Here is a 23,718-nt window from a genome sequence, read left to right on the forward strand (position 1 = left end):
GCAATTTATCACTAACGCACTATGTATATTTCAACTATTATTTATGTAACAGTTTTTCATGAATTTATTATTATTCACATTTTGATGAATAAATTAAACTATGTGTATTTACAAAACGGTCAAAACAACTTATGTGACATCACAAACTGTATTTTTATTATTTTTGTATTAAAAATAAAAGATTTTTGTAAACAAAATAATAATCTTAGACCATTTTCTGATTATAATAAAGCATTCTTCATAATTTTAATGTTTAAATGTAACATTATTTTTTTATTCAGTTTTATCCTTCTCCTGCACAATTTGAGAAAGTGCACATAGATGGTTTTGCTAAAACGGTGACGTTATGTAATAATTAGGCTATTAACTAACTAAGTGAGAACCAAAGAGATTGGACTCCTCCCCTCAATCTCTTTGGTGAGAACAGATATACAAAGATTATTGTCGCGGTCATTGATTTACAAAGTTAGCTATGACTTGATACCTACATAGAAATGCCTATTAATTCAATTTGTATTATGTAATATCGCCATATAACTCCCCTAGCAGTAATTACGTTATATTGTAATATGATTACAGATTTATGATGGATTAAATTAATTACAATTGTTTAGAGCTTAATTAAAACAAAATAATAATAAAATGACTAAAAATATTATTTAATTAATATGCAATTATGGTGTGGTTTTCAGCAGTCTAGACCAGTGCTCCGCAACCTTTTCCCACCCACGGCACACCAAAGGTCTTCCCAGAATTTCCGCGGCACACCACATGTAAAACAATTTATACACCAAAACATGGACCCCACATCCTGAGATCTTTGACGAGACCCCCTACCTATCGCTAAGGTTAAAGACAGCGTGATAATCTAAAATAGCGTTTTTCAAATAGTGTTCGAGGTAAAATTAATGGTATTGATTTTATGTTTACCGATTTTTCGTATGGTTATTTATATTAATATAATTATAGTTAGTTGTCGGGTTAGGAATAATTATTTGTCGAGTATTTGACACAATAATAATAATTGTATCATACAATCAGATGTTTTAAAATTTTAATATTAACGTAGTAAAATGCAGGCGTTTTTTTTTTTGACTCTTCAATGGAAACTGAACTGTGATTGCCTTGTCTGAAATCCAAGGATATTTTTTATTAACCGAAATCCAGAAAACAGCCAATGGAATATCGGCGAAGTTCAGTTTTAACGTTCAAAATTCAAAAATTCAAAATTCAACAAATCCTTCTCGAATTTATAGGAAAAGCGCTTCTATAGAATTTTCGGCTTTGGTTGCAAAAGGGTTTCGTGTTCAGTCGCATTGATTGTATGAAAGCACAGATGAAATTTATTTTCCAGCAAAGTTAAATGTTTTTGAGATGGATCCAAAATTGATTGCTTGTTTGCAATGGTGGTCTGGTAGTTCCTATGGACCATTTGTAGAGATCCTTGTTTTAACTTCTTCTGCCGAAGTTCGAGTTTATTTTTGAATTCTTTTAATTTATCAGAGAACATCAAGATATTATCATTCTGACCTTGCATTGTTTTATTAAGTTCATGCAGGTGCTCAAACATATTACTAGCCATGTACGCAAATTTGGCTATTGCATCGCGGCACACCTAGCATCGTCTCGCGGCACACTAGTGTGCCACGGCACACCGGTTGCGGAGCACTGGTCTAGACGGTCAGGAAAGCGTACACGTCTGCCTGTACGTGTAACGTAATCGTGCTGGCTGATGTTTTCTGGTGCTGGATCGTTCAGTGCCGGTTTCTCCTTTGATGAGTTGCCATCCTCCTCTGCCATTATGTATGCAGGTTTAAGGCGGTCTACAGTGACTGTGGTGTCCTTGCCTCGAACTTGAATGACGTAGGTCTGGGTATTCCGGCGGATAACTTTTTGTGGGCCAGTGTATGGCGACTGCAAAGGTCCTTTGACCGTGCCATCTCGGAGTAGCACATGCGAGGTCTTATCGAAATCCTTGAACATGAATGAGTGCTTCCCACCGTGGTGCGTTGTTTAGGCGGGTTACAACTCATAAAAATGTTGTCAGAGATATTTGATGAAATTGGCTGGTTCGCAGTCGTTGGGTTGCTTTGACCCTAAGAATTCGCCCAGTAACCGTAGAGGTTTGCCATAGACCAGCTCGGCTGAGGTAGTTTTGAGATCTTCTCGCCAAGCTGCCCTGATTCCCATCAAGACTGTGGGTAGTGTCTCTATCCAACGCGTATTTTGATGGCATTTGATGGCTGCTTTCATTTGACGATGTAATCTCTCAACCATGCCATTTGCTGCGGGATGGTAGGCGGTGGTGTGAATGTGAGTTGTGCCTGCCAGACGATTTAGTTGTCTGAACAACTGTGACTCAAACTGTCTTCCTTGGTCCGTGGTGATTCGGACTGGAGTTCCAAACCACGTGATCCATCCGGAGTAAAATGCTCGTGCCACAGTTTCTGCTTCTTTTCTTTCAACGGGAAGGCTTCTGGCCATCTAGTAAAGCGGTCTACACATGTTAAACAGTATCGATATCCCTCCAACGGTGGTAGGATGACAATGTCGATGTGGACGTGCTCAAATCGAGCTGACGGTGGCACGAACGCGCCTAAGTGCAAGAACGTAGTGGTCGCGCGGGGGCGGCGCGGCGGCGTCTTGCGCAACTCAAACTGGTGCTGAGACGTGGCGTGTAACTTTATTTTTCTGACATTGAATGCAACTGCGAGCCCATTGCTTGCAGTCCTTTTCGATAGAAGGCCACACGAAACGCTGTGTTGCGAGTTTTGTGGTCGCGGTAATGCCAGGATGTGAAAGTCAGTGTATTGCGTTGAATGCAGCTTCACGGAACGGCTTAGTGGTGAAGGGTCTTGCGTATGCAGTAGACACGTCACAAAAGATAACTACGTTAACTTCCGGAATCTGCACCCGTTTCAGTTGTAAGGAGGATCCGTCGCGTAGGAATATCTTCAGCTCTTCATCTTTTTGTTGATCAGCTGCCAGGCTTGCGTAATCGAGTGGATTTTCGGCAATCGCTTCCACTCTAGAAAGAGCGTCAGCAACAACGTTGTCCTTGCCAGAGATGTGACGGATGTCAGTGGAAAATTGTCCGATGAAGTCTAAATGCCGAAACTGTCGTGGAGAACACTTCTCGGCTTTCTGCCTGAAAGCAAAAGTGATGTGCTTGTGATCCGTGTATATGACGAATGATCGGGCTTCTACCATGTGTCGGAAATACTTGACTGCCATGTAGATAGCTAGAAGTTCAAGGTCGTAAGCTCCATACTTCTGCTCGGCTGGGCTGAGTTTCTTGGAGAAAAACGCAAGTGGTTCCCATTGATCGTCGACCAATTGGTGGAGTGCTACGCCAACAGCGGTGTCTGAGGCATCACTGATGATAGCTAGCGGTGCATCATTTTTCGGATGAGCTAGCAGTGTTGCGTCAGCCAAACTTTTATTGCATGCTTCAAATGCTCTGATAGTCTCGGGAGTAGAGAGGGATTCCATAGGCTGCTTGCCTTTCATGTTGCCCTGGAGAAGTGTGTGTAGAGGTGCTTGAGTACCTGCAGCATTGGGTATGAACCTTCTATAGAAGTTCAAAATACCCAAAAACCGGCGTAGGCCCTTGATATTCTCTGGGCGGCTGTACTCCCGAATGGCTTCTACCTTGTCGGGTAGTGGACAGATGCCATCCGAAGATACGAGGTATCCGAAGAACTTGACCGTTGAGGTGCTGAAGTCGCATTTCCTCGAGTTTACCACGACTCCGTACTCCTGCAAACGTGTAAAGAGTGTTTGCAGGTGTTGGAGGTGTTCCTCTTCTGAGCTTGAAGCGATCTAGATGTCATCGATGTAGGCATAGCAGAAGTCCATGCCTTGTAGTACTTCGTCAATGAATCTTTGGAAGGTTTGCGCCGCATTAAGCCTCCCCCACACCAAAGCGAATATTCGCGGCGAATATTCGCAGCGAATTATTCGCCAATCAAGCTCGTATTGGCTTACGGGACAGAGCACGCTTGCGCGACCGCCTTGCGTCTTGAGTGCGAATTTGCAGCGAATATTCGCTGCGATTTTCGGGAACTCTGTCGACAGCGAATTTATTCGCGGCGGACAATTTCGCCAAGGGAATTAGTAAAATCAAAATGGCGAAGACATTGAGCAGCTGATCGAGTTGGTCCGGAAATATCCAATCCTTTATAATTTCTCTGACAGTGACTACAAAACATGAGAAAGAAAGATAAGATATGGGATGAAATTGGCAGGGAAATTGTTGAAAATGGTATGAAGGTCGTCATAATAATATCTTTTATCTTTGTCTAACCAAAGTATGTAAAGTTTTTTGACAGGATGAATACGCTATTATAAATAAATAACTTTAATCTAAGGTCCCGATATTTAAAAAATACATATTATTAATTTGCGTCATGCACAGCCTTTAATAACAGAAACTTTATAACTTTGATTGTTAGGGCACTGACAGTTCTAACTTATTGCGATCGTTTGACGTTTTGGTTTCGACTTTCGAGCAGTCATATCAATAATGTTATAATTAGGTATCATTTACAATACCTACTTCAATCATATTCGGTATCGGTCACGTAAATACCCATTTTATATTCGTTGATAATATTTTTTTAGGTTAGATAGGTAGTCTTTAAGATTATTTTTTTGCATCTAACATTATGCAGCATAGCATTTCTATTGTAGCTAAAGATATAATATACATATAGGTAGATAAGTAGGTACTCCATGTCGTCATTGTGGTATTTTGTAAGGTTTTAGACCAAAAACCTTACATACTACTTACTATCGGGTTATTTACAGTAGGACATAGGTACCTAGGTTGTTTGTTTTTTGATCTCAAGAGACCTCAATCACAAAAACGATATTATGTACCTATATACCTACTAGGTATATATTTCCTTCATTATGTATAGGTATATTGAGCTAATAAACTGGTTTTGCCCAGTGCCGACCGCGAACCAAGATAATATCTACATGTTCCATGTACCTACCTAACATAACCAATGTTTTCTGTTTCACATTAATTTGTATACCTACCTACAAACATTTTAAACTTAATTGAGATGTTCTTAAACTTCTGTTCATGTAATATTATGTAGGTAGGTATATCTTGGTCTGCATTAGGCAATAAGATTAATAATTTTATGTGCATGTAAATATAAAGGTCAGGTACCTCCTCTAAGTACATAATATTATATTATCATCATGGATACCTACCTGAATGATGTTGGAGATATACTAATGCTTTGTGATGAATTTAATTTTAGCAAAGATCTTCAACCTTTCAACGTAGGTACAAAGCACCAGAAGAAATTAAAAATGAAATCCCCGGCATTAACAGGAATAAAATAATATTTCATCATCAACATCAGTCGGGGTCATTCCACTGCTAGATGAAAGCCTCTTCTAGCTCCTTCTACTATTTTCGGTCTCTAGTTCTTCGCTGCTACATACTTTTATTGTACTTCACGTGAACAAAGAGATCAACTAAGTGAAGTGTCAATCAACAAAAGTGGCATTTGTGCACAATGTTAATGAATTTTCCAAAACATTAAGTGTGATAATATAATATACAAGGATGAATAAGGCGTGGGCGAGGGCCAAGGTCCATTTTATGATTCCTCTATTGATGTACCTATTTTTATTAAGAAAAATGTTTGCCGTAGAATGGGGTGAATACTGAATAGACCCTTTTTAAAATTTCTATTTTTCTGCTACACATTATTCGGACAAATATGAATGACTTAAAACCTGTTTCTATGGACATAATCATACTCTAAAATATTTTTCAACTACCATTTATTATCAAACAGCCAATTTTGTGTGATGTCTCTTTCTATCCAGCGTTGGGGTGATTATAGACATGGCGGGTGGATAGAATCGAATAATGGTAATTTCCTAATGTTAAAAATGTAATTAAGTACCTACTGTACATTACAAATTTATGTAGGTACATTTAAGTATGTAAATCAAAATCAAAAATATAAATTTAAATGTTATACAACACAGTATCATGTAAGTATTTAAAAAAACATATACTTACATAAACATCTATTTATCCAAGAATTATTTGATACTTGAATCTGTATTTTATATACCATATTCGATGGATGTATGTGGTGTATTTTGTAAAATATTTGGTATGTATTTATTATTTAACTAAGCGTATTTAATTTGCTACGTGACCTGTAGCTCTTTTATAATCACAAATTATTGTTGAATGTTCCGAAAATGAGTTTATGTGCCGAAACAGCTGTCAAGGTAAATGACTCATTAACAAAAATAACTATATTTCAAAACCATTATAATCCATCTACCATATAAACACCATTTCAAGTAATAAAGAAATAAAAAGTCACCTAATTAAATAATATTATACTAGAAAAAATATACTATCTACCCACTTAATTTTCATTTAAAGTTGTAAAACGCCCGGTTACTAAATAGAGGAAGGACAGAGTCTTCTGGCACGACCGAATCACATTGGAACGGTGTTATTGTCATTTGAAAGTAACAATACTGACACCTAAATGAGTCGCCTGCACTGCCAGAATCATCTGAACCCTGTCACCTATCTATATACAATTTATTGTTATTTTTTTTCATATTTGTCCATTTTATTACAATATCGTGTTACTTTTAAAGCTCATTGTAATTCTAATAATTATATAAATATTTTTCTTGTATTCTGTGCAAAAATGATTATTAAAACTTTCTTAACCTAAACCAAGTATTTTTTATTGAATGATCCTGCAAAAAATTCAAGTACAGTTAAGTGACATATTTTGTTTCAGTGTATAAGCCATAAATAAATATACATAAATTATATTTAATATATACATGTATACTGTATGTATAGCCACGGTTGGTCTTGCACTTGTTGCTGTAGCTATGCGATCTGGTGTGGTCCATTATCCAAAAACACTCAATCACATCCCTGGTCAAACAGCGGGCAGCCGTGTAGTGAGTCTGGCTGGCCTATGGTGGCACTAGAATGATTTCAATATACACAGTCTGTTAATTTGAATATGTTTTCGACTGAAAGTTGTAAAAATATTAGAAATCAGGATTTAAATAATTAAAAAACTGTTTCATTAAATATCATATTCATACCTATGCAAAATTTTGATTCCTTTGAAGTACCTGTACAAAATACGGATGAATATAAACCAAACAAAAATATTTGTTACTGGTACTGCCATAGTAAAGTAAAGTTTAACATACTTCCCTAATAAAACAAAATTCCCAATTCTTGTCGTTCTGTAGATGTTTCATTTCAGTTTTTACCAACGATCCACTAAATATGAATTGGTCATAAACACTCAAAGGAAATCTGGCACTCACTGCCAGAATGTCCATGTCAGACATGTCAGATACCTGCATAAAAATAAATGTCATGTTATGATATTTATTACGAATTTCACATTTACAGAAAATTTTCTGCGCTCATTTTTGAAAGTCTCCAAGTATGACGGGTATATTCGCACATGGGTGCAGTTAATGCACCCAATGATTTTCGGGAAACCTGCCCTTTCTTGAAGTCTGAAATTAAAAAATATTTTTACCGACACAAAATAATATTCCCGTTAAATTCTTATTGAGTAGGTAATTTACTTGTTGTGTCTATGCGCAGTTACTCTAGTTACATGACATGTACATTGTAATATTGTATAAATTGATCAGAGGGTATCAACACAACACTAAAGACTGTCAGCGCTGTATGGCGACTGTATGTAAGTATTACTAAGCACTGCTATTATAGCATCGGACACGTTTCCTATGCATCTGCTTACTGATGCCTGGCTCATTGCGCAGAAGACTTGGCCTACCCGTTTTTGGTACGCTCCCTCTGCGTAGAAACGCAAAATAGTCAAAACCTACAATTCAAATAACGGAGACATGTTATTTCAATAGCATATTACCTTCAAATCCTGTTAACCCTTCATGGTAAATGCTTATTTATAATATGTGCAGTTATGAAACTGAGTAAATCTATCTTACCTATGAGCCATGGCAATCTTGCCCTGTCATAAAGTAAGGTTATATTAAATGTCGATGTAATTTGTCGCACGCCATCTCATTATATCTTCAGCGTGTAATAAGCATTCAGAAGTCGTGTACATTTTGTCAACACACAACTGTCACTTTGACATTCGTATATGTATTTAGTCTATGGCTGCATCCAATGCTGCCACCTTGTTTCAGATAATTAAAATACACTTTACGCAAAGTGGGTAAAAGTTGTAGCAATTCTGAAAGCGCTATAGTGTACGTGTATTTTTTATATTTAATTCATAAAAATTATAGAATAATTGGCGTAAAATATTAATAATATTTACAATTTTAAATCTGGCGCGTAAATAAAATTATTTAGTCTATGGCTGCGTCGCTGACGCTTTGGTGTGGGGCCAAACGCGAAATTCGCATCAAATCCAAGCGGTAGCGACAGCGATAGCGAGGGCGTTGCGAATTCGCTGCGAATATTCGCTTTGGTTTGGGGGAGGCTTTATGTAATATCGCCATAAATATAAAATAATAAATGCTTTTCGTATTCGTTGGCGACATAATTATTTTTAAGGGTTACAAATTAATAGAAGTGGCAGCACTACATCCATATGTCAAATTTTATCAAAAAATTTGTCATTTACAATTAAAAGTATATTAGTCTATGTTTACAATTGACTTGACACAGTGATAAAACCCATAATTAAATGCATATTGTAGATTATTATTACTTCCTCCAAATATAATTGCGACATAAATATCACTTCCTTGTGTTATATCATTAAGATTTAAAAATAATTAGCGATGCAGTGTCTTCTTAGGAATTTCGCTCTTGGCATACTGTTTAATATATTTTTCTTCCTGCTGCCAACGGATTGTAAGGAATACACCGTTGACTGTACTTCGTTAAGATTAGGACAATACATATGTCCGGATCCAAATATAAACCATATAGACCCAAAAACACAACAGTTATATGGTTGCACTCCGCAAAATAAGGCTGAAGGTATTATTCACACAAAATAGAGATAGAGTTAGGCCTTGTCCAGATGGCACGATTAAGTCGCGCGTTCTCCAGGTATAAATGACCTAACTGAGCACTGATGACAACGGGATGTTTTTATCGCCACTCCAAAGTGAATTAGCTGAGCTCGAAATGATAGCTTTACGGCAATTTCAAAATAAATTACGTCACCTACGTGTACAATACTTAGAATATATTATATTGTTGGTATATCGCGTGATATTAAATCCCAGGAGCCGTGTGCCATGACTGAGTTACGCTTGTTTTTTTATGCCCATTAAAAATTGTATTACGTCACACTGCCAAATGAAACGCGCTATATGGACGAAGCACACATTTGGTACTTGAGCGTAAAGCTCGGTGAGACACGCGCAATTTGCTCAAGGCCTTATGTTGTAGTAGTCTTTCAAAAACATTCATATTATTGTAGTATTCTCAGAAGTTTATCATTAATAAAACCTTACTTATGATTATTACTGCGGTCGACTGGTACTGTATCGGTTTATAAAGTCGTGGATCTCGAGTTCGAATCCCGGACATGTCAAATTCACATATTGTTTTTTAATGTGTGTTTGGACGCAAAACATGGACTAATAGGTTGACCAAGTGGCTTAACATCAATTCCTGAAAACAAAAAAAGCCTAAAAAAAAACACCAATTTCTGACATCAAGAATCCACATTGACACAGATCGTAGTTGAAAGTACGTTCCTGGAAATTTTAATGTAAAGCAAAATGCATACTTATAATGAATCATTAAATTCCATGCAATGTCCATAGGATCGTTTCCAATTTTAGAAAATAATTAATTACAAAATCTCAAACTTTTTAGTTGAAATTGTAATTTATTCATTTCAAATTTACATTTCCATGCATTCGTCATTGGACTCGATTTATTTATTGAACGTTTATTCTTTGAACGAAATTAGAAAGTTCTTTTGACAAATCCTTCGAAGTTAACTAGATCGGCTGAGTAATTTAGAATGCAAGTGTAGTTGTTACTCTTTTGCATCCGGTCCAAATATTCCTATCACCAACTTTTTCATTATTTTGGCACGACATTTGTTCTGTTTTTTTTACTGTTTTTTTTATCGTCGCTGCACGTGAAATACCTCCAATGTGGCAAAACCATGTTTAGAAGATAGAGGCAAAAAAATGTTTAAAAAAATCTAGAACATAATAATTAAATAATTTATAATAGTTAAAAAGGAGTAATATTATATACACTATTAAGTTTTGCAGAAAATGCTTTAAACGTGGATATTTTCACATTAACTTGTTGAACGCGGAGCATTTAATTACTTTTTAATTACCGCATTTAAATAACATGCTAATTATATCGAATGGCCAACTAATTAGTGTACAACAGGTGCACCGTCCGCGTGAAAAGGATTAATGTCTGTATATTTTGCCACAATTAAACACCGAGAGTGCGTGCACAATCGAGTTATGTTCATCATAAAATTCAGTAGGAATTCATCACATTGGAGATTTATACTTCCAACGAAAAGGACATCATAGCACATTGGATGTTTTGTCAACGATAAAGAAAAAACCAAGGAATTTTTTGACACCAAAAACTCATTTTCGCATAATTTGCACATTGGAGGGAGGTATTTCGCGTGCAGCGACGATATAGCAAAAAATTGAGCTGTAAATTGAAAGTGCGTCATAATTATTAGAAAAAAATATTTTACAGCAAAAAACCGTGTAATGAGTGGCCGTATAGAGATATGAAGTGTACACAAATGAGTCCCGCCTATTTGTGCATGTGAAAAATACTATCTGCAAACCTTACATCTATCAACTTTGATGACTATTATCAATTTCTGTATTTCAGTTCAATGCCTGGCCGCAGATGGAATAATTTGCTTGCAAACTAAAAATTCCACTTTCAAAAAGGAAATGCCCTGCAGATGGACGTGAGTATGATTCTTCAAATTCCACATCTTTTACGCACAATTACTAATCCTGTAGATACTTCCGGTCATTCACGGACACACCCTGGCTTGAAAAAATAGTATAAATGTATTTTGACCACACCGGAAATCGAACCTGTAACTCACAGTATGAGAAGCCAGCGCCTTTTTATTTTATTAAGTTTATTGTGCAGTATTTATATCGAATTTCCACCCTTCGCCGCTGGTATATAATCTACGAAAGAGCAAGGGGATTTTTAGTTTCACTGATTGCCATTAAGACGTCCATATTCATGATAGTAAGTCATAAATCATGAGTTTTTACTATGTGAGATTGTTTTTTCGTCGAATGATTCTTCAATTCTCGAGTTAATAGTTAAATAGGTACTGTTCGGTTATACGGAATACAGCGGAAAACGCATTTTGAAAATAGCCGATAAACTGGATTATTTGTTAGTTTGGGTTTGGTTAGTTTAACCTAACAAATAATCCAGTTTATCGGCTATTTTCAAAATGCGTTTTCCGCTGTATTCCGTATAACCGAACAGTACCGTTAAATATAATAGAGAAAAACTATTCTATAATAGGAGAAGATTGTTAAAATCTGCAACAATTTTCAATTTGGTACATGGGTGCTAATGCGGTGGAATATATTCTTATAATATTTGGAGGCAGCCCGATACTCCAAACAAGGGGTCTCCATACTTCGATCTGAAACCTTCACAAATAGGATAGTGGTATAAAAAAACTTGGATGTCGTCAATCTACTTTTCGAGATAATGTAACATAAACATTACATTATCGTCGTTCATACATGTGTTGCTAAGTGGTATGAGGGGGCGGAGTCCCACCAACGATATATAAATAATAAGAAAATTAATCTAATAGGATCTAAAGAAATAATTCATACTTTTCATTTAAGTGTTTTTATATTGATTTATCGAGAGAGTATCAATTTTATTTCCTCACTTCATAATCATATGTCATTGTTTTACAGATGAAAATCACATTATAAAAGCATATCCCAGGACTACACCATTTTCATTCCTGCGATTTTGGGATCAATAAATCTAATGAAATCTCGGGATAGCAAATCTTATTACTCACATATTCTTTCAGAAATGGGTATTCATTGGAAGTAGCCCTTCTGCTGTCGGTATTCCTCGGGATGTTTGGACTGGACCGTTTCTACCTGGGCTATCCGGCTCTGGGCTTGGCAAAGCTCTGCACCCTCGGCTTCATGTTCGTTGGACAACTGCTGGACATCATACTGATTGCTTCGCAGGTAAGATTTTAGACAGTTTAAGGTGATACGTCTTGTTTGTTCGCTCTCCAGATGAAAACATCTGTCTTCCATAGAAAATGAGCAAGATTGTCAATTTTCGGTGAAAATATTTAACAAGAGCTTTTCTCATTTGTTCACTAGCAAGACATTAAGGCCCTCCTGAGTCATTGTTAATCGTGGAGAGTTTTTGATAATTTTCACTTGTTACATTGAATGATCTCCTTCTTCTACACTCACAATGTTGAAAAAATCGAAATGCAGTAATTAACACTAAGCTTTTATCGATATTTGTAAAACAATAAGATTTTTTATATAACAAAAAAATTACAAAACTGAAACCCCCAAAATCATGAGGATAGGGCCAACTGCCCCATCTCTAATATCCTGGTATATATTATCACCAAATGAAGGCATTAGGGTGCCGCTGACAAAATAAATTTAGTTTTCACTAGTTTAAATACTATTTTGTAATGTTCTCCAAAGTGCCGGAGTAACAGTTCTCCTACAAAGAGATTGATACATGCTTCTCCATCATATAGCTTCATCTTTGTTCTTACACCGTGATCATGGCTTTCGGTTGTTTAACGAGGACCAGACCGATTCTCTTATTCATGAGTCCGATAAATTTCTTATTTCATTCAAAGACGCTGTAAAAGAGAATATTCTGTTGTAGACTTTAGATCGATAATTTGTTGATAACTTTCAATTCGTAATTTGCGACCATGTCCAGAAGATATCCCCTGCAATGGGGTATTGGTCTTGATGTTCTTCAATACTACTTAATCAAAATGTTCATTTCGAATTTCCTGTCTATCCAGGTGGTCGGACCAGCCGACGGATCCGGCTATGTGATACCATACTTTGGAGCAGGAGTCCAAGTCATCAGAAGTGACAACAACACATACAGACTCCCACAAGATGATTGGAATAACATCACTTAGTTTCAATCCAGCATTATTGTGATGTTTCCACTACCATAAAATGAATATGTATTACCTTAGGAGTAGCGTACAAAATTCTTGCATCGCATGGGATAGAAGGCAGTGTATAAGTGTTCTTAGGTTAACAACACACTATTCTGCGCATCTACAATGTGACGTGAGCCACCTCTAATGCTGCAGAAAAGCTCGAACTGAACGAACATTCAGGAAAACCCCTAAGTATAGTTGCCACTGTGTAGACGGCACACACATATAAATTCGGTGCGACTGCAGTTTAACTTTTGTGTGTTTAAATTAGGAGATTCACATGTACACATGTAACCTAATAAATTTAATATACTACCATACAGTGTCGAGACAGCACTGTTCGTTGGAAAGAGCTTGCAACAAAGTTGGTACACGCTCAGCATTCATGCCACTAATGTGTGTAGTTCAAAAAGTCGCCGTTACACAAATGCAGAATCCATACTATTAATAGTACTCAAGTCACTTTTAGTTCCATGAAAATAGACATTGTCATAATGAAATTATATCTCAGAGTAAGAAATATGCACCTAACAATTAAAACATTTTATATTTCCAATTGACAAATATACCTATACTTATTAGACAAAGTCACTGTTTCTTTGATCTATCTGGTTAAGATACTTTGACAAGTCAAGTTTTTGACTTTTAAGTATTTATTAATCTGTTTGTGCATGAGAATAAACGCAATTTTGTTGGCATTTTTTAGTTCAGATTATGTTAGTGTTACATTTTGTATTATGGTGAAAGTGACTACATACATACCATGTATGTATGTAAATAACCAATGACTGATTATGTTAATACGACTACACTTAATTATTATTGTAAATAAAGTATGATTTATACATTTATGTATTTTTTTTTCCTTTATCATCACAAAGTGCATTTCTTTCCAACACACTCAATTTACCTACATCTTCGGGATGTCTCATTGGCAAGTCGTATTGCTTCCTTAAAAATTCAACCAATGAAAATGTGTCGGAACGTGATTGACGGGTCAAAAGGTTCGAAAATGACCTGTCAATATGTAAATTCATGTAAGCGGTTAAGAGAAAACATCAATAACTTTGTACATAACAGTTTTATTCCTCATTTTTTATTTATAAAAACAATCTTACAGGCACTTGTCATAATGTCCAAAAAACAGTAAAAGTTGCATACATTGAAGTCTTAAAATGTTCAACAGTACACTTAAAATTCTGGCTGGACTCAATTCGGTCAAAGATGAGATTCAATAATATCAGTGATAACATATCGTCGGTGTTTTGTAAAAAGGGCGAATCAACTATTTTGGCGAAATCGAGATTTTAATGAAAATACAATATGTACCCCACTAGCTTTGTTGTGTAAAAACGGCGAATTTTTATCTCCACAGGAAAGTACTTAAAAACGATAATCGACTAAAATTAAATTAATTAAAATTACGAAATAAAAAGCAAGTGTGACATATTAGGCCTTTTAAAATATTATATAATAATACCTATTATAATGACAGTATTCTTTCTAAGCTTTATTATAAACTTCTTAGATATTTATAATCATCTACAGGTAAAAAACAAATAAAAGTCAAAAGTTAAAAACCCTCCTCCTGTAAAGTAGCATTTTGGTTAATTCGCCCTTTTTACAAAACACCGACGATATAATTAATACTAAATAAGACATTTTGTATTAATACTAAACAATGCAGTTAAAAAAACAAATTTAGAAATTTCAATAAAGGATTACGTCTGTCTTGATGATAATAAAGCCAGTGGTATAATATATAGTGCTAAAAATAGTGTCGAATCGCAGTTTTTAAATATCAATTCCCCTCCCTTCTTTTTTAATATTACAAAGGAACGTACCAAAAATTTTGTGACAGCAATGAATATCGATAGTCGAAAAAAAACAACAGTTGGGATACTAAAGATGAATACGTTTTCCCATAATCATTTAAGAATTGAACTGACTAATCGCTTCTCTCACATTTTTACACCCAGTTTACTGGTTCTCAATTGTTTCTAAGTCAAAAATAACAGTAAGATAATTTTCTTAATTCACGCGATGACAACTACCTGCAGAAGTATGTGAGCGCACTCCATCTTGGAAAAAAGTCCAGGTTAAGCCGACAAAGCGCACTCTGACTCCACTACACCACAGGTTAAGGCTCTTTAAAATATATCATGTCAAGACTCAAACGACGAAAAATGATTTGACAAGAAAGTGGATTCTTTCCAATATAACAAATACAAAATGTGTATATTGTTGATACAATATTCTGTGATATAATATATATTATGTAATTTTATTTACACACTGAGAACTGGACATTGCAAACATGTACACATTGATTCATAAAAGGCACTCCATATTAACACAGTCTTGTTAATATATTCAGGATCTAGAATATTGTTCTATGTATTTTTGTTTTTCTCAAAAAAGGTTATTTTTAAAGCAGTTTTGTTGTACTGTTCATTAGCTATACAGAGCTTTGATATTCAACAATGAGATTTGGTTTTTTTGTACTTTTCTGCAGAGTAAACAAAACTTGTGGTTTTTTTTAATATTCAAAATGGACATAGCGTAACACTATTCTAGACCGGAAAATTCTATTCAATATGATTTGGTAAAATTATATCTAATGAGAAGTATAAAAAAAAACTTATAAATAATAATAAATTTTTAAATTGTTACTTTAGGACGGATAAAGTCAGTACGATATTACGAAATAAAATACTTAAGAAAGGAATGTTTAAACAACGATGGAATGGATAACATTTTTAGTCAAAACTATGATTTATTAAATATGTAAATTAGTATTTGTTTCGATGCGTGGTGCGAATGTATTGATCAAGTATAGAGTAACATATTTTAAATTCTTAGTGTCGCAGTGGAAACTCATTTGTTTGTGATTAAAATGGTCAAGTATCACATCCCTACATAGCATTGAAGCGAATACATATTATCGTTTGTGCATTCGTTTATAGAAAAATGAAGATTTTGAGTTATCAATATACGGCTGATCTACACGGATTTGTGTGACAAGGAAAAACACCTATGTACATCATCATTCATGGGAATTGATTCACTTGACCATATGAAACGAACGCCAAACATTGTTTAGATGTGTAATTATAATAAAAGAAAATTTCTGCCACATTATTACATAAGTGATCGCATTTTACAGTCAGAAACTTACACAAATATATTATTTTTATAAAAATATGTTTCCATCAATTTACTTAATGTGCGCTGAAATATATATTAAGATGTAAAAAAGTCTTAAAATTAATTTCTGGACGGATTAGATGCATATACAATTAAAAATGGACAGTTTTAGAATATCAATTAATTGACGTTTAATACAAAATATATTTCGAGATTCATAAAGAGTAAGTATTATAAAATAAAAAAGATTTTTTTAATGTAGAATCTACAATAGGTAATTCTTAGTGCTGAAGGAAACAATAGTCGTCTCTCTTAAACACGCTTAAAGTAAATATAATAAAATGCAATATATGCAATAGATAAATGAAATAATTAACATTTCAGTCAAACAGTATCAAATAATTGTTTATAGAGGCTGTCCCATATATGACGTCACACCCTAGGGGGAGGGGAGGGGTTGTTTGTCAGAGGAAATGTGACGTCATCAAGGGCTGAACAAAAACAAACCATAAGTGCGAATAAGGAAGCATTTGGCACGCTTATATCTCCACAGTATGTTAGTAAGATAGAATTTCTACGGCTGAATTAAATATTTTTTGGAAATGTCGCCGGCAAATATTGATTTTACTAATGATTACATTCATTTAAAAACTGCGAGCATGTGTTGCTGAAATTTTTTTAGTAGAACATAAATGTTTAACTATATTTTGTTTAAATTTGGTAGCTGTACTGAGAAGCAACATGATGGTATAATGTTTCATAGTTAAGTTAATAATAATAAAATTGAGGTTCAACTGTACGTTATACGTGAGAAACACGGCTGAGGACGTCACAAAGTAAACAAAAAATATGAAAGGATCTTAAAACACAAAATTGGGGATCGGGGATTCAAGGATAAATATTTAGGGTGTGTCAAAAATGTGACGTAATATAGACAGGGGGAGTAAAAGGTTATGTGACGAAATGTGACAATTGAGAGTTAAAAATACCCAAAATCATGTGACGTCATATGTGGACGGCCCCATAGATAAAAGAATAATCAATAATAGAAATCTTTTATAATATGTATGTACCTAATTATTACAATAAAATGTCTTTAAATTATTACATTTCATTGGAATAACAAATTTGAGACGGTTTCAAATCTAACAAGGTGTTTGGAATGTTTTTAAATAAGTCATGCATCCAATCGGTTGCAAAACAATCATTAATTTATTTTACTATGAAAAAGCTAATCATTCACACAACTCAAAATAATTAATCTCTAGTACCCACACACAGCAATGCTCCGCTACAATTTGTTGAAGTCTAAAACTAATATAATCAGTACATACTAATTCATTTGCCTTCCCCGTACTAGAGTAATACTTTCCTCAATACAATTTCAATACTTAAAATCGGCATCTCGATGTTTTACATTCTAATTACTGTAATACCAGTAGATTGAATCAATAAAAATATTTATTTCATGAATGAATGTTTGAAAGCTGGACATATTCAAGAATTATTCATTAATTACTTTCGATATCGATCTAATACGCTACTTGACCCATTGGAATTCGCATGGGTAGTGTACGTTTTCTCTTAAGTGTCTAAGACACTTGTAAAAAAAAACTGCGCAAATGTTTCCAACATCACACAGAAATTTTGTAGAAAATGGTGAAGAAAAAGCACCAAAATCAGGTAAGTATATTGTTAAGTTGACAAAAAAATAATTATTTCCTTGTTAGGTATATATATACTTTCTTTCGCGGCATAATACTTTGACGAGTTCTTTTATCTACACAAAAAAGTGGTGCAGATTTATTTCTAGATAATTTACAGCTACTACAACAAAATTGATAGTCTGATAATATTAACTGATGAGTAAATATTCTTATATATAAAATCAATAAAAAAAACCAGCTTTTTGTGTATTGTTTGGGGTGGTAACAGGTTAAAATTGTGCATTCAATCAGAAAATTCCGACCTGCCATGTGGTAATAAATTAACTAAACCTCTTTCAAAAATACAATGTGTTTCATTGCGTGTAAAATAAAATCTTAGAATTAGCTAAACGCAAAACTCGTTTGAACAACCGATCTAAAATATACAAAATTTCGGGGATATTCGACAACCTCAAAATACTGACAAAAACAGTACGTGATGTTCATCCATATTAACTGTGACAAGTAATTTTATTAATAGCGTAACAGTTGGAGGAATATTAAAGAGACGAGCGGGACAACCGCAATGAGTAAGGTGGTGATGAAAGGAGATGGAATGTTTACAACGGCGGGTGATGTGGACGGTGAGCAGTCGGTGAGCTGGTGCGCCCTCTTGAAGACCTTCCCGAGGTAATGCGATGCGCTGCGATCTGCCCCGTTAAGCGGCACCAGCTGCCTCGCCGCGTCAGAGAAGATCAGGTCGGCGTAAGGCGGAGCCGATAAGAACATGCTAAAACTAAAAACCATTTTCTAATATTAGATATCTGTTTTTATTGGCTTATACAATTCATCAGGTGATTTGCCCTTGTTGAAGAGGTTTAGTTGCCAACGATGTATGGACACAAACATACATTAAAAAATCAATATACATTAATTTAACCTATGCAGGATTCGAACATGTGACCTACGGCTTAAAAATGTTCAATTAACTCCCTGAGTTCAAACTCTTCCTTCTTCTTGTCCCATTCCTTATCAGAGGTCCGCCACCATCAGGACGATCTACATACAAATTAGGTGGAACTGTACTCGTACCAATAACGGAGATTCGTATACCGCTGGTCTTTCCTTGGATAAATAGGCAGGAGAATGCTGTACTTTTGTCAGGCTGTGTGATTGGTAATTTACCTGAACTGATCTGGAGCAGTGGCGCCATAGAACTGCTGGGCGTACAAGAAGAGGTTGGTATAAGCGGCAATCTCTGTCTCGTTGTGGCCTTCTCCTCCGCGCGTGACCATAGCATTGGCAGGGACCAGGCCCAGGTTACACCGCTTGAAGTCTGTCACAGGTGCTCGAGTTCCTAATACACAATATAACCAAGTATAAAGCAGGTTGTCTGACAATATTTGAATAAAGATTTTATTATGTTTCAATTGTTATAATCATTATCACTCGTCTCACATGTGATACTGAGGTCATGGCAGGATTGAGGATCCATCTATCCATGAAGTTCGGCTGTGCTATGTAAGAATACAGTATATAACAGGTAAAATGTTCAGGAAATGCAATAAACATGATGTAGGTAATAAAATGTATGGCCCATTCAAGTGATATGTACATATTGTTTCATCACTAAGCTGGATTTATAGACAAAACACTGGATATCTAGATAAATGCAATTAATTTATTTATTAGAAAAGAGTATTATGGCAGCTAGGGTTGGCTAATGCGCCATAATCATGGCCCCCACATCCAGAAGCGGGCCCCAATATAACAGAAAAAATACTTTTTATAACAAATAACTACATTACAAATAAACTGAGTTTGAATGAAGTTTGATTTATACCCATGTGTAAGTTGCCGATTCATTTTATTTTTTCATATAAATTAATAAAAATGAGAAAGTTTGGGAAAAAAACAATGCTTCGCACTATTACCAAAGTATTTCCACCATGATCTCATACGTTTTACGGCAGTTTCAAATTTGCTGACTAATGAAATTTATGAAGCGGAAAGGCCATAAGTACACCATGATTTGCTTTACTATTTTAAATCTCGCTAACCCATTCATTAGGTCTTTACTATCAGAAACAGCAATCTCATATTAAATTCACATTATTATTTCTATTATAATATTATTTACTCCATTATACCTATGTATTTCCAAGATTGAACGTATACAATATTATAACAATAAATGTCTTAACTAGTATAAAGTATACTAGATTTATTTTTGACCGATTTTCTCAATGTTATATGTAAATATAAAAATTTTATATTAACAATGGAAAAAATGCCAATCCCGGGATCCCGGGATTGTCAATTTGTAATCCCGAAATCCCGGGATCAGAATTTTGGCTCGGGATTGGATTCCCTAATCGTAATGAAAGTCAATTTGACAAAGATGGATTGTAAATTGATTATATTTGGGACAATTAAGCTTGTAGTATCAAACCTGAAGCGGAAAGAGCGTCTCTAGCAGACACACATAATCATGAAGTCATAAATTGTTGTACAATTTAAGTTCGAGTAATAGAATTATTAAAATTGATGAAACAATTCAAAAAATGCCAAATGTCATATAGAAATAATAGATAATATGTAACTATGTAATTACCGTCAGGGCAAAGAAGCTGGAAGTCATCTCGAAGAGTGTTCCTGGCCCACCATTCACGGCGTCGTCCTCCCGCCACCTCTGATACTGCCGAGTGCCTCACAAAGGCAACATCACCGCCTCCCTCGATCAGACATCTGAGGGCACCTGTTAAATTAAGGACAAAACACCAATTGTTAGATCAGCCTATCTCCCACAGAACAGTAGATTGTCTCCCTCATTACCATAGAGAAAGAAAAGATTCAGTATAGCTTTGATTATTATCTGGACTAATAAGGATCTGTGATGCTATTCTAACATATCACTTAACTGCAAAGGCAATAAAAATAGTGATAAATGTGATAAAGATATCACATTTATCACTTTGTGTATTCAGGCAGTTAATTATCACGGGAAGTTAACTGTCTAACGTGCTATCTCTTAACACTATACACGAGCTAACTGTTTTAAAGCGAGATAGAATACCTATTTCACGGCCGTTGCCGGTTCTGCCTCAACTAAGCCGGCTCTCACATCTAAACTCGCCTCATCTGCCGCATAGGCACAAATCAAACATTCTAGGAACGTCGCTCCAATGTTGCATATGTCGCACATCTACCCAGTCGGTATAGGAATGACCAATTTGTAAGTATGCGTATATTGTGTTCTGACGTCTTGTTGTTTTCAATCTAAAAAATCGCATTCGACCAATGTGCGGAGCTCCATTTGGCAACGTGTCTTGTAAATAACGATGACGTCACATTCAAGTATTCAAAGACCTGTCAAATATTGTAAGTTATGTTCAATTATAGTTTGACGTTTGTATACAAATCATCACTGTGTTAACAATTATTGTAGATAACCGCCTTGTTTATGGAATTACTTACGAGTTAATTTAGAGCAATGACAATAACGGAAACGTGTTACCGTGTTAATTATTAAGAATAGCTCAGCTGGGATAGTCTTTACTGCACATAATAATTTATTAATTATTTAAACTCAATTCAAATCTAAGGCATTCGGTTTTGCTACCTACTGGAATACCATACTTTCAAGTGTATGAGCATAGCTTTGACTTCACGCATTCAATATAATATTATAACCACTCTATTACTGATACCTTGGTGTCACAGCTGAACAAACTACTATAGACAAGATAAAGTGAATTTTTTGTTCTGAAAATGATTATAGAAACTCATACCAGTATTTCCATAGTAAGCTTCGGTGGCATCTCTCCTGCAGAATCTAAATGAGGACCCGTGGCAGAGTCGGCACAGTGGAGTGTGAGGGACTCCAGCGTTGTATTCAGGGGAAACAGCTCCAGGAACGCATGATCTTGAGAACCATTCTGCGGCCGCACGTGCAGCATCACAACCGTAAGGCCTTATCCACCCATTGGCAATTAAATAGGCCAGAGGATACATCCATCCAGCGGCAGTTCCGATCCCAGTATGACATGTATTTTTACCTATATACAAATAATTGAATAAGAAATGCAATATAAACTAAACACAACTTTAAAAAACAAAAACGATACATAAATATCTGTTAATACTATTTGCAGTACTGTTTTTTGTTGTCCGAAACAATAAGTTAGGTATTATTGTAATATATTTTTCATGTTTTTTTTAAATCAAATATTTTATACCATGATGAGATTGCTCGTAGAACCAAACTGGCATGGAGTGCATTTGGGCGAAGAGTATCTTCAAAAGTGACCTATCATCGTGTCTTAAGCGTAAAGTGTTGTGTATGATGTGTGTTACCAACGTTCACGTATGCATGTGAAACATGACTCGAAATTCAATAATTAGGAGTAGCGCAATGTGGCATGGAAAGGTGCATCTTGGACATAACGCGGAAAGATCGCAAAAGAAACCAATGGATACGGAAGCAGACAAGAGTATGCATGTGATAGAGGTTGCTAAGCAGATTTAATAGCAATGGGCTGGACATTTCACTCGGCGAGTGTACAACCACTGGAGAAAAATACTGTTATACCCACAGGGATGGCCTACAACCCACTGGATAGACGAGCTCATAAAGTTTGGTGAGTGTATGTGGCAGCAAACATCTAAGGACCGAAAGGAGTGGAGAGAGCTAGGTGAGGTCTTTATCCAGCAGTGGATCGACTTCGGTTGATGATTTTATAATGGTTGGTAAGAATCCTTGCTATTTATTATATTAACTCTAGAGAAGTTCTTTCTAAACACATTTCATACCAGAATTTTTCAATAGATGCCCCAATACAAATGGTGTAAAAAAAACATGGCCAAGTACATTTTCTGACAGGCGAATTTTTCGTGTTTGATCATCCATAGGTTAACACACAACTTCTTATAGCACATCCAGGAATTTTTGCATACATTCAACTCAAAATTAGAGAAAACAATTTGTAAATGAAAATATAACTTACACATTGGTAGACAGAGAGTTCAGAAATAGGCTTTTAAAAAATTCAATAATCGAACACATAAGGAAAAATTGAACCTCAACAGTCATCATCATCAGCCGATAACTTTTGGCTAAATTTAAGTTACTAAGTAAAAACGCCACATAGCTAAATAGCTTCTGCATCATGACACTATGCCTGTGCTGTGCAAAAGAGACTAAACATACCAAGTAGTGTGCCTTGTTATATAATATGTAGATATATTGATCTCACCTCTCAAGAAAGTAAGCTCAGTGTCAGGGTCTTGCTCCTTAGCCACGGCCACAGCATAGTAGTTGGACTTGCCCAGCCCGTACACTTCAGCCATGATGGGCTCCAACTCGTAATGGCGGGCGCCTTCCCACACATCAGCCGCGTCCAATAGTGTCACATCAGCTAAACCTGACCTGATCGACTGAAATAGGAGACATTACTGGTTATGAACATTGATAACATTGTTTTCTAGCAGGAATCAGACTTCTATAGAATTATATAAGTATTACTGTATTCAATGGTGGTGTTCAGTTCTCACCTGCATGCAATTGATGTGGGAATGTCCTTTGTAACATTGTAACTCAGGCTTCAACAGCTGAGCTTTCATGGCAATCTGAAACAGAAAATATTTAGCTTTTAATAATTATCCCTTATCATACCGGACCCGGAAATTTCCGTGATTAATGTATATTCCTTTTAATA

At 35.4% G+C, this 23,718-nt stretch overlaps 4 protein-coding genes across 10 annotated transcripts in view; 1 reads left to right on the forward strand and 3 right to left on the reverse strand.

The window, feature by feature from the left end:
• Positions 1-2,043: 2,043 nt before the first annotated feature.
• On the reverse strand, positions 2,044-2,484 carry LOC147070117 (igE-binding protein-like). The gene has a single exon (XM_085949915.1). The coding sequence runs from the start codon at positions 2,482-2,484 to the stop codon at positions 2,044-2,046; it is 441 nt and encodes a 146-aa protein (XP_085806041.1).
• A 1,774-nt stretch (positions 2,485-4,258) lies between these two features.
• LOC147070118 (uncharacterized) lies at positions 4,259-8,329 on the reverse strand. Of its 6 annotated transcripts, XM_085949471.1 has the most exons (4): positions 8,011-8,322; positions 7,440-7,551; positions 7,234-7,386; positions 6,863-6,998 (listed from the first exon to the last, which is right to left on the reverse strand). In XM_085949471.1, exons 1-4 carry the CDS (start codon positions 8,019-8,021, stop codon positions 6,951-6,953), a joined length of 324 nt encoding a protein of 107 aa, XP_085805597.1. In that variant the 5' UTR covers positions 8,022-8,322; the 3' UTR covers positions 6,863-6,950. The 6 variants fall into 6 exon arrangements, 1 of the variants encoding a protein (XP_085805597.1); XR_015070949.1 differs by lacking the exon at positions 7,440-7,551 and having other exon boundaries at positions 4,259-6,998; positions 8,011-8,247; XR_015070946.1 differs by lacking the exon at positions 6,863-6,998 and having other exon boundaries at positions 7,255-7,386; positions 7,932-8,329.
• A 269-nt stretch (positions 8,330-8,598) lies between these two features.
• bisc (TM2 domain-containing protein 1 biscotti) lies at positions 8,599-14,058 on the forward strand. 2 transcript variants are annotated; one of them, XM_085949642.1, is made up of 4 exons: positions 8,599-9,019; positions 10,877-10,958; positions 12,075-12,240; positions 13,059-14,058. In XM_085949642.1, exons 1-4 carry the CDS (start codon positions 8,818-8,820, stop codon positions 13,179-13,181), a joined length of 573 nt encoding a protein of 190 aa, XP_085805768.1. In that variant the 5' UTR covers positions 8,599-8,817; the 3' UTR covers positions 13,182-14,058. The 2 variants fall into 2 exon arrangements, with proteins under 2 accessions (XP_085805768.1, XP_085805769.1); XM_085949643.1 differs by having other exon boundaries at positions 8,599-8,665; positions 13,059-14,055.
• Positions 14,059-16,484: 2,426 nt separating this feature from the next.
• Tsf2 (transferrin 2) overlaps positions 16,485-23,718 on the reverse strand; it is a 28,928-nt gene continuing 21,694 nt past the window's right edge. Inside the window, exons 11-16 of the mRNA XM_085950045.1 lie at positions 23,555-23,629; positions 23,257-23,437; positions 21,793-22,059; positions 20,616-20,759; positions 19,187-19,358; positions 16,485-18,797 (exon numbers count right to left, since the gene is read on the reverse strand). Of these exons, the coding sequence (XP_085806171.1) occupies positions 18,536-18,797; positions 19,187-19,358; positions 20,616-20,759; positions 21,793-22,059; positions 23,257-23,437; positions 23,555-23,629 (1,101 nt within the window). The 3' untranslated portion in view covers positions 16,485-18,535. The remainder of the gene's footprint in view (positions 18,798-19,186; positions 19,359-20,615; positions 20,760-21,792; positions 22,060-23,256; positions 23,438-23,554; positions 23,630-23,718) is intronic.

Source organism: Rhyacophila brunnea, unplaced genomic scaffold (assembly GCF_057557595.1).
Source record: "Rhyacophila brunnea isolate RB1 unplaced genomic scaffold, BYU_Rbru_1.0 scaffold_22, whole genome shotgun sequence".
In the NCBI taxonomy this organism is placed as follows: Eukaryota; Metazoa; Arthropoda; class Insecta; order Trichoptera; family Rhyacophilidae; genus Rhyacophila; species Rhyacophila brunnea.